We start from the raw sequence: 15,554 nt of genomic DNA, 5'->3' as shown, positions 1-15,554 counted from the left end.
GGGCGTAACTCACATCGTCGTTGAAAATTTTTATTGCATAAAACGATGTGGGGACTTATAATTCGACGAAATGCATCATAATCAATCAACAAGTGAATTTTGGATTTTTAGTTAGTTACGGCTTTTTGCATTTCAGCGACGATGTGTGTTACGCCCTTTCCATACTATACTAATGACACGTATATGTATATAAGTAGATATGTTTATTAAAAAAATAATAATGTAATAAAATCACTAATACGTGTCTCTTGCATTTTAGTGGTGTAATGCTCAGATTGTCTTCAGCATTTAGTTAATCCATGAACAGTTTCTCAAATTTTTTTAAATGCACCGGCAGATTTCCTGTTCTTTTTAAATCTGTTTTCGCTTTAAGTCGTTGCTTCAAGTTGGCAACTTTTTTTACAATTTGGCTGGGCGTATAAATTTCCGCCGATTCAGTTAGCAGAAGCTCACACATTTTTTCTGCCGCAATTTTTTTATTTTTCTTTACTGCTGGTGCTTGCGATTTCGCAAGTAAAGCTCTGCCAACTGACGCTAGAGCTTGAACAAATTTTTCTTCATTTGCAGAACTTGCCCGCCAAGTTATTTTTAATTCACTTGATCCAGATGCAATATCCAAATCATCATTACCGCTCCATTCTTCATATGCATGGTACAAAATATGTATTATATAAATATTAAATATAAATTACAAAATACCACGAAGCGAGTTACCGTCGAGATATTCCACTTCTGCGCCATTGAAAATATTATTTTCGTTGGTTTGATCCATTTAGTCGATTATCTTTTCCTTGATAATATTTCAATTCGTTTTCACAACGTGGACAAAATGAAATTTTTTTTGTTTACATGTCACATGTTTTCAAAGCAAATACTCATTTCGAATTTTCGAACTTTCTCAAGTAAAATTAATTCTTATTGATACCAATTTTGAGCAAATGCTAAAAGCTTTTACTTTGTTCAGATATTTTACTCGGAGTAAATGCTTAATTTTATTAATACGACCCATTGTTTGTATTTTCATCGATTTCAAATTTGCTACCCCAAAATAGTTGATATCAAATAAAACACCTCTTTAAGAAATTGATATCATATTCGAATAATCGAAATTGATATCATAAATTTTGTGTTTTTAGTTAAGCTTTCGTCACTCGAAAATTTTACCTCAAAGAGGTGTTTTATTTGATATAGTTTACATGTATCTTAATTTGTTATTTTTTCAACTGCCCTGACGGATTTTTTTAACCCGAGCGCACTTGTATTATAACTTTGTTCACATAACGGTTGTTTGTAACAGGCTAAACGAATCGAGATAGATATAGACAAATGTACACATAAATGATCAGAATGAAAAGAGAAGTCAATTAAGCGGTGGCTGTCTGTCCGTCCGTCCGTCCGTCTGTGCACACGATAACTCTTGTAAAAATGTAGATATCTTAACGAAACTTGGTACATACACTTCTTTTGGGCGTGGGACAGATGATATTGAAAATGGGTAAAATCGGGCAATAACCACGCCTACCTCCCATATAACGGTAGTTTTCAGAAATACGAAAACTGCGATATTTTGGTAACTACCGAAGGTTATTCACTCAAAATTGATATTTACAATAATTTTTAGACGAAAAATAAGAATGTTATAAATTTTTGGAAAATGGGCGTAGCCACGCCCACTTATACTGTGTGTATATCTTGGTAACCGCTGCATCAATTGGCACAGTTTTTGGCCGGACAATAACCACGCCCACATCCCATATAACTACGGTGACCATCCGTCCTTTATTTTAAAGGTTAGTCCTTTATTTTAACCCCCTGTCCTTTATAATTTTTTTTCAAAATAAAGGACGCATTTTGTCCTTTATTTCTTAACCTGTCCTTTAAATCAGCTCTGGATTTTTCAGAGGTAATTTTTTGAACAGGGAAAAATAAAAATGTCCCTTATAAAATATAATGAAAACCTTCGCCAGTTTGTTTCGCATCTCTCTTAGGTGTTGCTATTTAATCGATAATCTTTGTACAATCTATAAATCACGAATCATTGCTAATACTGATAGAAAAATTAATATACATACTTTGAGTAAATATCCCAAAAGAAAAGGGAAGGGGCACGCTGAGTTTCAAAACTGGCATTTAGTTTTCATAATTCACTGGAGCCTTAATTTTTCACTCATTTGGTTAATATTTTTTTTTTAATCAAAGCTTATAAAATTTGCATGTGTTCAGTTGAGCCGGATTTGTGAATTTTTATTTTAAAATTTTCAGTGCAAAGTGCAGAAAAAGTAGCAATTTTGAAGAAAATGTATTCTACTTTCCAGTTAATAAATGTTACATAATAAAAACCAGTTGCAAGCAATTGTTTGGTTCTCCCAAAATGAAAAAAGTCACACAAAAATTTTAAATGTCATACAAAATTTTCACCAAAATTAATTTTTTTTTGGTTTTTAGTAAAAACTGGGATATGCCGTTTAATATACCATTAAATTTTTTTATAATAAAGAGCAAGGTGCAAGTGTCTAAGAGTTCCCGTTAATTTTTAATAATAAAATAAACGCATTTATTTCCCATATTTTTTTATAACATTTCAAATTTTTTTGGGAAACGATTCTTAATTTTGGAGGAACCCTACAATTGCTTTCAATAAGGTTTTAGTATGTAACATTTATTAACTGGAAAAGGAGAATCAATATTCTTCAAAATTGCTACTTTTTCTGCACTTTCAAAATTCGTGCTCAACTGGTCTCTTAATAGTTTTATAAGCTTTCATACAAAAAAAATTATCCAATTGGTTTAAAAATTACGGCTCTAGTGAATTACGAACAAATTCCAATTTTAAACCATTGTGTGCTGGCTTCGTCGTGTTGTATGAATTATGAGAAACGCATTTTGGCACCAAGGGATGGCGTAGTCCTTTGGGTTTAATTTTTCGGAATCGGTTAAAATCCCATTTACAGCGCCTTTAAATAAGAGAAACTTGTACAATTAGATAATTTAATGTACCAGTGAATGTTTGATTTAAATTACGATAAGGGTAATGCACTTTTATCATTTTGAAAAAATGTCCTTTATTTTACGTTGGTTAATATGGTCACCGTACATATAACGGTAATTTATAGAAATACGAAGTCTTCGATAAATCAGTAAATAGTAAAGCTAATTTATTCAAAATTGATGCTTACAACAATTCTTTACCAAGAAATGCGCTTATGATAAAATTTTGGAAATTGGGCATGACACCGCCCTTTTATGATCACATATATGTATCTCGGTAACCGTTCTACCAATTTATACAAAACTCGGTGTGTTTATTGTGCTTTCCACATAAAAGCAAAACGTTGAAAATTATTGAATTATAACGGTAAATTTCAGAAATGCTTGAAACTTCAAAATTGATACACCCCGGCTTACCATGTAGCGGTAGCTTTCGGAAAGGTGAAAAACATATATTTAATATCTGCGCTGGGTATTTAATGTTCAGCTCCGCCCGAACTTAGACTTTCTTACTTGTTATTTATAAAATGTATTATAAAATTCATTAATTTCTGCAGAATAGTGTATTTGTTCCTAAATTTTCTTTGACATAGTTTATACCTACCCATTATTTAGTTTATACCTTACCCATTTTTACCCAAGTATTTACCATTTGGGTATTTACTCTTTTTCCATCTCTACTTACGGCCTTATAACAATTATATTCAACAATTTGATTGAGCTTGGGACCGCTTTTACTGATACATACGAAAAAGTGGGAAAAGCAAACATCAGTTTACGTGGCGAACTTAGGTCAGTGGGTAGACCATTGGTTTGTAATCCGAGGTGGCTGGTTCATGTCCCGGTGACACCGGTTGAATAAGTCGGACTGGGAGATATGTGTGTTGTGATCTCCGAAATATCAGCTATAACTAAAATATAAATATAACTAGTGTGTATATTAGTCCTTAACATACATTTTTTTGCAAAAATACGTATTATCCTACATACATACTATCCTAGTCTCAGTTATGGCGCTCAATTCTAAACTGAAAAAAGGATTTTGACCTTTTCCTAAAACATATGCAACTGGCTCTATGGTGTGGAGTAGTTTCTGTGATTGTAAATTGGGTTCGTCCAATGTTAAGATTTAGGCAGAGGCAGGTCAATAGATATGTATTTCACGAGCGGATTTAGTATTGGCTGCGCTCCGGGGGGTATGCTTCTTTGCTCTGGTACCTAGTAATTGATTCTCCTTTTGTCTCTCTTAATTACTTTTCGTATCTACGCCATGGTCTGTGCAGATGATGGAGGAAAGCGCCAAAAATACCGAATGTGATTGACATTTAGATTCAGTGTTGCCGGAAATAAATATCCGTTTGGGGCTAGAATCTCCAGCAAAAAAGGCTAGAAAAGGCAAAATAAAAAATTTTTAAGTTAAGAGTTACTCACCGACTGAAAATTTTTGTAATTATTTTATAACGAATTTCCACAATTTTGTTTTTTTAGGTACAAAGGCCCATACAGGTTCTATCAAAATAAACATTCTGGGCTAAAAACTCCTAAAAAGAAAACATAAAATATATATACATTAAGAATTCACTAGTTTACACGAAAAAATTATTTCGAGAAATAGACAAAAATCTGTTTTCTAGGTCTTTTGCAGTTATTGCCAAAAAAACTACAGAAAGGCGAATGCAACTAATCTTCATAATAGTAGTTTTGAGTTTCAGGCGTTTAAACTCGAAAGATAAGTAAATTTTCAAGCTTCTTCGAAAATTTTTCATTTTTATTCATTCCATTTTAAAAAATTACACTTTAAAAAAATAATTAAAAAAGTTAGGACGCAGAACAATTTTATAACGAAAACGTGAAGCATAACGGCCAAATCGGACAGAAAATGTTAAACTTTTGTCAAATTTAATAAAAGCGGCAAATTTAGATTTTTGCTACAATCTCTTTCAGTTGAAAATGTGCTTTCCACACAAACAGCAGAAATATTTAAATTTAAAATTAAGTTAAGGTATTTGGAGCCTCAAAGGGCTGTCAAATTTAAAAGGGCTAAAAAAGAGCTAGGCGCTAAAAGCAAATTTCTGGGGCAGTTAAAAATAAAAAGAGCCAAATCTAGCCCCAAAAGCACCAAAATGGCATCACTGTTTAGAGCGCTGGGAACGAGCTTTCGGTTAATAGATTGGCGCTTACCAGTATTGCCAGTTTGCGGGATTTCGCCCTTTTTTCGGGATTTTATGACCAATAAGGGCAAATGAGATTTTCTGTCGCAAAGCGGGATTTTTTGCATATCACACCAAGCAATAAAATTTAGTAATTGATAAATATGTAAGGTTAGATTAGGTTGAAGTGGCTTCCAGTGACCTCACTAGCGCACATGGCCCTTAGGTTGTGGGCCCGTTGGGATACAAGGTGGTGTTGGCCGTATATAAGTAAAAATTACACTAACAAATTATATGCAGATATCCACACTGTCATTAGTATGAATTACAACAAACACATCACTTTGACGTAATGCCCTCCACGACGAAGAACTCAGCTGTCGCCCCAACACCACCTTGTTAAATACACCTTGGTTAAAACCCTCCTTCTTAAACCATCATGTGGGTTTCGCGAAACACAGAAACAGCCGTATGCCTACCTCAGCTATGTCGGTTAGGTCTTCAAATAATCCTGAACTTATACTCTTTCGTCTTGTTCTACAAAGTGCGGGGCATTCGCATAAAAGGTGCTGCTGTTCTTGAGAAAATTCTCGAAATCTATATTTTCAGCAGCCCGATTTTTAGTTTTTAGGCGATAACGTTATGATATATTTATATTTCATAAACGCAAAAGAGAGCGTTAAATAGCTTGTTTTAAGACCCTTCTACTAATATCCACATGAATGGTATGTAATGAGTAGTGCGACATCAGTGGTAGTTTAAAAAATTGCCTTTTTTCGATTTTCAGGCAGCAGCCACGCCCACAAAGGCATACGAATAAAAACATCCTGGAACAAAACCTTCCTAGTGTTTTTGGTACTTTAACTCCTGAAAGTTTGAAAAAAATTAAATCAAGGTACGTACGACGCTACACACATCGCAAAGCATCTCGTAGTGGAGACACGAACCAAAATCAATTTAGTTCTATATCTTTCCAACTAGTTGCCGGAACTGAATATATAAGGTATAGTTGGAAAGGTATTGACCTATAGAATAACACTAAATATGTTGGGTGTACCCTCATAAACCCCTTAAACCGGCAAAAGCAAAAAAAAGTTTTTTGTTTCGCAACACTTTAGCCTAGTTTTTAAGAATTCGGATAATCGTTTATGAAACTTGAATACATTTTCTGGACGTCACTTCAGCATGCTACTGTGGCTGCTTTCGCCACTCGCGCGCACTACCGTGCGCTGTGATACCAGCTTACTGGTACAATATTTATTTCTTTACAAATGAGGCCCAAAAAAGACCTAAAAGATTAAACCGAAATTTCATAACATTTCGACAAACATGGCGCTGACTCATATAGTGTAAGAAATTTTCGGTAAACTACTTACAAAAAGAGCTAATTTCACCATTCGCGACACCAGCATGCTGGTATAATCATAAAATTTTCCAATCGTTTTTGATGTCGCACCAGCAGCCGGTACAATCACACCCCAAGAACCTACACGGTCAATCGACTGGCACCAACATTTAATGGCACCAGCATGCTGGTATCATCCATGGGCCCTTTAACACGTTAAGCATATTTGAGACTGTAAACTTATCTATTTTAATGTATAGTTAAATCGTTAATAGATAACACTGGTCTACAAATTTCAACTTTTTTTCTGCGAATAAGACGGGACCTGGTGTTTCTGAACGGATTTTTCGTGCTGAACACGAATCCGGGGTCAAAAATGTCCCATCACGTCACGTTTTCGAGAAAAAAGGGGTTGAAACCCCTAAAAACAGCGTTTTTGGCCATTTTCGAAAAATTATAGAGCTGAACCCTGACGTGGTACAATTTAAGATGAAATTCTTTCTGCGATCAATTTTCCCTGGACTCCTAGACACAAATACACCCCCTGATCTAAGGGTGCATGCGATTAATTCGGCATAGGGCTCATTCGAAAGGGCACGATTTAGCCTTTAATTTCTGACATATACAAAGTTTGTAGCACGTCAGGGTTCAGCTCTACAATTTTTCGAAAATGTCCAAAAACGCTGTTTTTAGGGGTTTCAACCCCTTTTTTCTCGAAAACGTGACGTGATGGGAAGTTTTGGACCCCAGATTCGTGTTCAGCACGAAAAATCCGTTCGGAAACACCAGGTCCCGTCTTATTCGCAAAACCCTTGTAGACCAGTGTAAGTTAACGGCCATAACACTTTTATAGTTTATATAAAAACGTAAGGAACATACAATACATATGCACACATATATCAGAGTTTTTCTTAGCTTAAAAATTCATCTCATACATATTTAAATGAAAACAAGTAAGAGCAGCGCTGTCTTCGGCTATGCCGAAGGCTTCATACCTTTCATGAACATCTGCAAATTTTACTTTGACAGATTACTGCTTTTGAATACATCTGCATATATCGATAGAGGAGTTACATACTTATATAAAAAATCGCATCTAAACAATCAGAGGTATGGAGGATATACTTTTTATGACATCGGTATGTAAACCGGTAACACAATTTATTGGGTTTAGTTTCGTACATAAAGGAGATATATGGCAAAAACTGGTATCTTAACAATCAGTGCTATAGGAGATAAAGCTTATAAAGCATAGATTTTGACGATTTTCTCAGTAGACTTTGTATTATTATTTATAAAATATCTTACGAAATTTATCGGTTTAGCTGTTCAAATAAAGGAGTTTTACAGTAAAATCCCATATCTGAACAATCAGATGTATGGAAGATATATGTTGTAGTCATCCGATCCTTGTTATTTCCGCTGTAAGTATTCTGTTAATAATGAGTGAAAATGGTGCGAAATTTCATGTTCCTAGCTGCAGAAATGGATGAATTATAACGAAAAATCTCATATCTGAACAATCAGTTGTATGGGAGCTATAGGTTATAGTTACCCGATCTTTTTAATTTTCACTGTAAGTTTTCGGTTGATAATTATTGAAAACAGTGCGGAATTTCATGTTCCTAGCTATATAAATGGAGGAGTTATAACGCAAAATTTTATATCTGAACAATCAGTTGTATGGGAGCTATAGGTTATAGTGACCCGATCTTTGTAATTTTCACTGTAAGTATTCTGTTGATAATGGGTGCAAGTATTGCAAAATTTCATGTTCGTAGCTGCATAAATGGAGAAGTTATAATGAAAAATCTCATATCTGAACAATCAGTTGTATGGGAGCTATATGTTATAGTGGTCCGATTCTTCCGGTTCCGACAAATGATTAATACATTATAAAAATACACCCACCTACCAAATTTGATCCGGATATCTCGAAAACTGAGAGACTAGATTGCATACAAACAGACAGACAGACGGACAGACGGACATGGCTAAATCAACTCAGCTCGACGTTCTGATCATGTAAGTATACATTTTCATGGGTCTATCTCTTTTTGTTCTGGTACTTACAAACATCGGACCAAAGTTATAATACCATTTCATGCTCATGAAAGGTATAAAAATCAGATCAAATTAAGCATATACCACTTTTTCATGTCAAGTATGAATAAATTTTTCAAAAGAGCTACAAAAGGGCTAGGGGCAATTTTAAATTTATGTTGTCAAAAAAAGTATTTGGTAGCTAAATCTAGCCACCAAAGGGCTACAACGGCAACACTGATGTATATACATACATATGTATGATAATGAAAGTAAATTAAACACAACTGGGATATTGTAATATTTCATGTTTGATATTTATTTACCTGCGAGTATTAATTACGTATGAATATACAATCACATACTTATTGGCATCATGCACCATTCAGTATACATAGTACATACATGTATACATAGTACATACACACGTACATGCGAGCAAAGTTTAATTGAAATCGCAAAATTGTTTCTCGTCAATCGACTTGATTTTTTTTTTTAATTCGAACAAAAATAAAATATAAAAAAAAATCATACAAACAGCATGTAAAGTGGGCGACGAGACGTTATGTAAGTGGGGAAAACCCAGGATTTGCTTCATTCACGAGAAAAATATTGCATTTTTAATGAACAAAATTATTATCTGGTGGCAATTACACTGAAGCAGCACCGGCTGTTGTGACGATCTATTTAGTGAGTTCCATTTGCTGTATGTAGATAATACAACCAACCTACAGGTATTTAAGGCAATGCAAGTTGATTTCTAAGCCCAGACGCTGTTTGAGCTTTGTGCGCATTCTAAGCATCAATTTCAGAGAATCGCTGATAATTATTGTTGCCGATCATTAAAATTGGAAAAACCCAGGATTCGTATGACTCATTCAGTCTTAACTTGTTTCTGAAAAAAGTTTCTTTCAACTAACTGATATAATTGCTTACTTTTGCCAGAGATTTTACCAGTAGCTCAGTCACTTGAGCTGAAAGCGGTGCAATTCAGTGTCAACCACATTTTCAAATAGTTTTAGAAAACTCTTCACAGTGTAGAAGTTTGGTATTTTTTTCTTAAGTTACAGCTGAATATCACAAATCGGCAATTCCAGTATTGAATAGTGGTTAGAATATATGTATTTACTCAACAATTGATTAGGCACTTAGATATGTATATGCATTTATTTTGTGAAATGGATTGACGTGTATGTTTGCATATTAATGGTGTTTCCAATATTGATCAGTGGTAAGTTCCAATAAGAAGCCGATCGAGGTTATCCTTCGAATTGAACAGAAGACTTGCTTAAATATATTAAGCTCTGTAGACAGGGCAGCAACTCCTATATGAAATTGCCCAAGAATAAAATCTTAGAAGACACTGAGAACACCTACTCACAAACAAAAATATGAATATAAATAACACATAAATATATATATACATACATATGTATGTGTAATATTTAGGGAGTTTGTATTGTTGTATGGCGTAAAGTTTTTAACGGATAAATAAATGTTTAGAGGACTTCAAACCTCAGCCAACTAATTTTTAATGGCGTGAGATTTCATAATACGACATTTATGGCAGCTGCCGAATCCCTTAAATATAGTTTTAGCCGTTTAAACTTTACGACATACAACAATACGACAGTATACAAAACCTTGTGAACTCCCTAATTATTTTCTCCAGTATTTAATTGTTGTAAACTGTGTACAAAATACCTACACATACATAGTTTTGGCTATTTTTCATTTGCTTTTTTTAAGGTTCATTATTTTAATATAAAAGTATAGCTCTTTATCTAACAAATACAATATAAATCTAAATTTCAGACTTTGTACAAATATTATAAAAATTCCACAAACTTTTCATCCCAATTCCAAGCATTTTAATTTTAATTTCTACAATAATTTTTGGTATGCAGTTTTATAGCTTATTAAATTCTAGTGCAATAAAGTGCAAGTTTGCAGTTTCTAAAAAATCGCTTTGATTTTTGAAATATTTTTTTTTGCTGACGGTATCACGCATTTTCTTCCATACAAAGTAATTTTTTATATGGAAAAGAGTAAATAACACTACTGTAAAAATATTCTCTTGGTATTAGTCTAATTGCGCATTTCCAAATGCTTTTCAAGCAAGCAATATTAGATAAACACTATACTATACTATTTATTAAGTAACTAACTTAACTAAGTATACATATTAGGGATGTTAATTTTTTCGCTTTTAACGATCCCGAGATTTTCAGGATGTCGTTATCACAATCCCGGGATCATTCCCCCTATTTTTTTGAGAAGCTCTCCTACCATAAAATAAATAATAAATAAATTGGTTTGAAACCTACTTTTTTATTTAAAGTGGCGTTTTCATATTTTCTCTCTGACGTCAGTATTTATTTTAGAGGACTTTGTAATTTCAAAGACATGATGAATCCCAAAAGTTATTTAAAAAATCAATTTCTTTTGAATTAAAAAAAAAAATAAAAATTTTTTGGATTCACAAGGACGCGTAGGTAATTTTTTAATCTGCTAAAGTTAGGAGGACGAAATTCGAGGATGTTATCGAGTCCTTAACATATAATTTTATCAAAAGCAAAAATTGCGAAATTTCAAGGATAAAATTTTGAAAAGACATTTTCAATACTTACCAGTCCTTATGCTCCAAAAAATTAAATTTGTTTAAATACTACAGGATTTCCTCTTTAATTTGGTACCCATACTTCTTCTCTAAGCACATTTTACTGAATTTTTTAAATAATTTTGGAATTTCTGACGTCAGAGTGAAATACTAAAAACGCACTTTTACTATATGTGGCAAATAGTTTCGCGAGTATATTGACTTTTGTTTGTAAAATTTACTATCGCACGGTGTTATATGTATAATTATCTAGACATTTATAAAAGAAATATTAATTATTAAATAAAAATGAAATATAGCCAATACTGGGCAAGAAAAGGAGTTTCTATTATTGCCATCAGTGCAAATTTCAAATCCCGAAAATCCCGAGATTATTTGCCAAGCATCCCGGGATTTTCGGGACCTAAAAATCCCGGGATCCCGGGATTAACATTCCTAATACATATAGATGTATGATCTAAGATACTTACATAAGTATATATTTACAATATACTTAATATATTATGTATAAGTATTTTTTTGTTTTCAGATGCACAGTAATGTACTGACGCTTTAATCTCTAACTCTATCTTAATAAAGGAATCGGTCTCTTGTACAATTTTCATGGAAAGGAGTATGCCTGGTAAGTGATACTAGAACTGGATGTTTGGCAACATCGATGTTTGCAAGAAAAACGATGAAACATCTAAACTGTGTGTATTAAAATAGTATAAATAATCAATGGAAAATAAGGCAAAATATGTTTTATTTCCAACCTATTCTCATTTAAAAGTGAAATAAAGCAAATTTTGCGTTTGTGTTATTGCACCCCTACGCTATATGTACATAATACCGTTTCCGTCAGGTCAGGGTTTTAATGCAGATCTGATGGCATTAACAGGTATTCAAAAATTATTTGATGCATTTGGAAAAAAACGCATTATTTCGAAAAGTGCAAAAAGTAGTTTATTTTATTTTAGATAAAAGAACATGACTTTAGATGATTTTTAGCTGTACTCCTTTAATCTGCGGTATAATTTTTATTTTCGACAAAATAAATTTGTATTAAAAATATAGCGAGGCCAATCTAAATATAACTAAATATTTCATAGCACGTGCTAATTATATGGGCAAGGAAGGCTTTGCCTAAGGTTTTTTCAACAAATTATAACAAAAATTTGCTCCAGCTTTTCCTGAAAGGTAAATAAAAGCTCTCTGTACATTTTTAGTCAATAATTTCAAAAATGCGAAATTTTGAGTTGTGTCACTTTTAAGATTGTGTGCGATATATACACTCGCATTTCTTTGATTTGAATTTGAAGGCTTTTGAAGCTTTCAATAAGTTAAAAGTCAAATCAAATCAGTATCATTTACCTATTTGGTAGAAAAAGTGTATTTTCAATATGCGTGAATCACCAAAATAAAAAGTGCTACGTGGCGAATATATTCTGTAAAAATAACGAACTATTTTAAACCGAAAAATTCTGCCCCTCCGACTGCCGAATTTGCAGAAACTAAAGTGATAGCCGAAAATTCACCTGACGAGTATTTATCAAGTAGCGAAAAAATTAAAACGCTCCGATGCTGAGGACCTTATTGCACCTAATTTCAGAGTAGAGATGGGCGCGGGATATCGGGGACAGCGGGACCCACGATACTGATTTCAAATTGGCCGGGATGAACGGTATCGGGAAGGTCTGTAAAAATTTTTCTGTCGGGAGGGACCGCAATCTCTGTAAATTCAGGTAATCTTCCTTAAAATCGATGTATGAAATATGCACTTCTTTATGTTTTACTCAGATGAAAATGAACAGCAAAGCAAAACAAAATAATGGGATTGATATTAATAATTTTATTATTTAATATTAATTTAAAAGACATGTGAATGTTTCTTAGTGATAGATTTCGGGAACCACGGGACCGGCCAGGATCTGGGTTAAATAGTTAGTCCCGTGCCCATCTCTATTTCAGAGTAAGTCACCAATTCTCACAGTTCCCAGTATATAATGATGAGATAGGGAAATTTTCCCTTTGGAATTTTCCTACCATGTATGAATACTAACGATTAGACGTAGTTTGATTAAGGCCTAAAAATGGTTGCTTCTCTAAGTTTTAAAAAATTTTCACCACCATTGTTTTTCAAGATGCCGGTAATTTCACAACCCTCTGCGCCCCGAAATTCAAGTTTTACATTCCCTGCGACCGAATTACATATTCACGTTCTTCCAGGTTCCGCTTAATGATGTGCCAAATTTTTGTCGTCGTAAACTAAGGGCGGGGGACGCGAGCGAGACGTCGAACGCAGGGTGGCGCGCGAAGGTGGACCACCGCGACGCGGGGCACTTTTAAAATTGTATACTTACAAATCCGTCCATTTAGCTTATTCGTGTACTAATTTTTGTCAAATGTAACTGGGTGACTACCTATGTATGCATGTGTACTATTTTGCTTTATTACTCAATTGTAAAGTGTAAACGTTGGTCTTATTGCTCAATGAAATAAAGAAAATTTATGTTAATTTACCTTTAATTGGGAAATAATATAAATTTCCGTTATTGCCGTTTGTGTTATTGCAGAATTTTCCTGTGCACACAAGGCCAGTTAATCGGGTATATGGCTAAGTCGGTTTTCCTCATCAATCTAAGCAATTTGGTGTGCATTTTCTTTAAGATCTATTCCAACAGACGTTTTACAAACTTGCTTTTAATATCCCTCTGCACTTTTACGACGTTCCCAGTTTGTGTATTACTAATAACAATAATTATAATTTTTTTATATTATGTGCTTTTTATAAGCATAGAACACAAAATAATTGCTATAACTGGTGTTTGGTTTCAAATTCGAACAAACTATACAACTTAATCAGATGTTCTTTTTAATTGGATTAACGACTAATGATTTAAAATTAGTTAATCGTAATCGCAGCCAGCGATGAACGATTAAAAAAATTTAATCATTAATCGTTCAGTTGATTGCGATTAATTAATTTTAATCGTCAATCGCGATTAACATTTTAATCGTTAATTTTTAATCATTAATAAGATTAACATTTTGCCAGCACTGATATGTACAAACATATACTAGGTCCATTCCTTATTTCCAAATGTTTAGTCCAAAGAATGGCAACAACAAAACTAATGTCAAATAAGAATAGAAATATATGTACAAAACACATTCACGCAAGCACAAGCACAAAAAACACTTATCTACTACCTATATTTTGCCTCCTTCCATTTTTAAATCACTTTTTTAGTTTTTAGATTATTCTCACTTTTAGTGTATTCTTAAGTTCCGTTAATTCAAATTCATACCTTGTTTATACCTTGTTTATACCTACGAAAAAACCGCTTTAAAAAAAACCGATTCGATTCAACATATATTTATTTCTAGCGTTTATTCCTCAGTCTTTATATCGCCCTCGAATAAACCGTATTGAAAGGTAAACAAACTCCGTTAGTTTTTTTCGACATTTATTTAATAATAAATTTGCGCGGTGGACCGAAATAGAAGCGAACGGTAATACAAATTTATTATAATAATAAATACTATTGAAAACGGGCTTTAGAAATAAAAAAATATCCAATCCTGAATTCACGTTAAATGAATTATTCGTTTATACAGGTTTTCTAACCGATATGAGAAATAAAAAACCGATTAGAAAACAAATTCGAGTCAATACACTTTTCGATTTCATCGTGTATAGAAATTTTGTTTATGCATCTGGTTTGAATCACACTGAACTGAGTCACAACGAAAATCATCAAAATTGTCGGTATAAACGAGGTATCAGTTGAGTTTGACATTTTTCAAGATTTTAGAAGTTCAAGTTTAAGAGCTTTTTGGACTAAATCTGACTACTTCGGACTATTTCTGGGAGATAAAGAACGCAACTATTATATGTATTCGTAACTAAATATTGTATTTCTATATCTGAACATCAATTCTTCATACACTTTATTAGTCTCTGGAACTCAGTCCCCATCAGACAAGGCTATTAAATAATGCACTGCACTTCAAAAAAGGGTGGACCAGTTTATATAATAACGTATTAATTGAAAACAATATATAAATTACAAAGAAACAATTATTTAAAATGTTTAATTTTTTCCCAATCGTATCTATGTAAAAGCTTGTTACTTTTATATTATTACAATTCAGAGCAACTTCAATAAAATAATCTGTTTAATTTGTTTGAAAAAATACCATAATTGTTGAATTAGTTAATGCTGTACCAATTGATTTTATTTTCGTATTTGCTTTGCCTATAAATTATTAATACTTCCATCGTGTACGGTTAAACAAACTTTCTTTTGCTAAATATAACAAAAACAAGTAAGAAAGTCTAAGTTCGGGCGGAGCCGAACATTAAATACCCGGCGCAAGTATTAAATATATGTTTTTCACCTTTCCGAAGGCTACCGCTACATGG

The 15,554-nt window shown here is 33.1% G+C and overlaps 1 protein-coding gene across 4 annotated transcripts in view; it reads left to right on the top strand.

Moving 5' to 3' along the window:
• The window catches only part of LOC118740313 (embryonic polarity protein dorsal), a 139,468-nt gene that overhangs the window by 33,462 nt on the left and 90,452 nt on the right, over nucleotides 1–15,554 (top strand). For 3 of the 4 annotated variants that reach the window (XM_036471799.1, XM_036471797.1, XM_036471798.1), the window contains one exon: nucleotides 11,676–11,768. The exons of the other annotated variant lie outside the window; for it this stretch is intronic. In XM_036471799.1, coding sequence (XP_036327692.1) covers nucleotides 11,750–11,768 — 19 coding nt within the window. In that variant the 5' untranslated portion in view covers nucleotides 11,676–11,749. The remainder of the gene's footprint in view (nucleotides 1–11,675; nucleotides 11,769–15,554) is intronic. 4 annotated transcript variants of the gene reach the window in all.

Source organism: Rhagoletis pomonella, unplaced genomic scaffold (assembly GCF_013731165.1).
Source record: "Rhagoletis pomonella isolate Grant_MI unplaced genomic scaffold, Rhpom_1.0 Rhpom_scaffold_00006, whole genome shotgun sequence".
NCBI classification, from domain to species: Eukaryota; Metazoa; Arthropoda; class Insecta; order Diptera; family Tephritidae; genus Rhagoletis; species Rhagoletis pomonella.
Note: the sequence above shows the minus strand (reverse complement) of the source record. Positions and strands in the feature narration are given on the sequence as shown.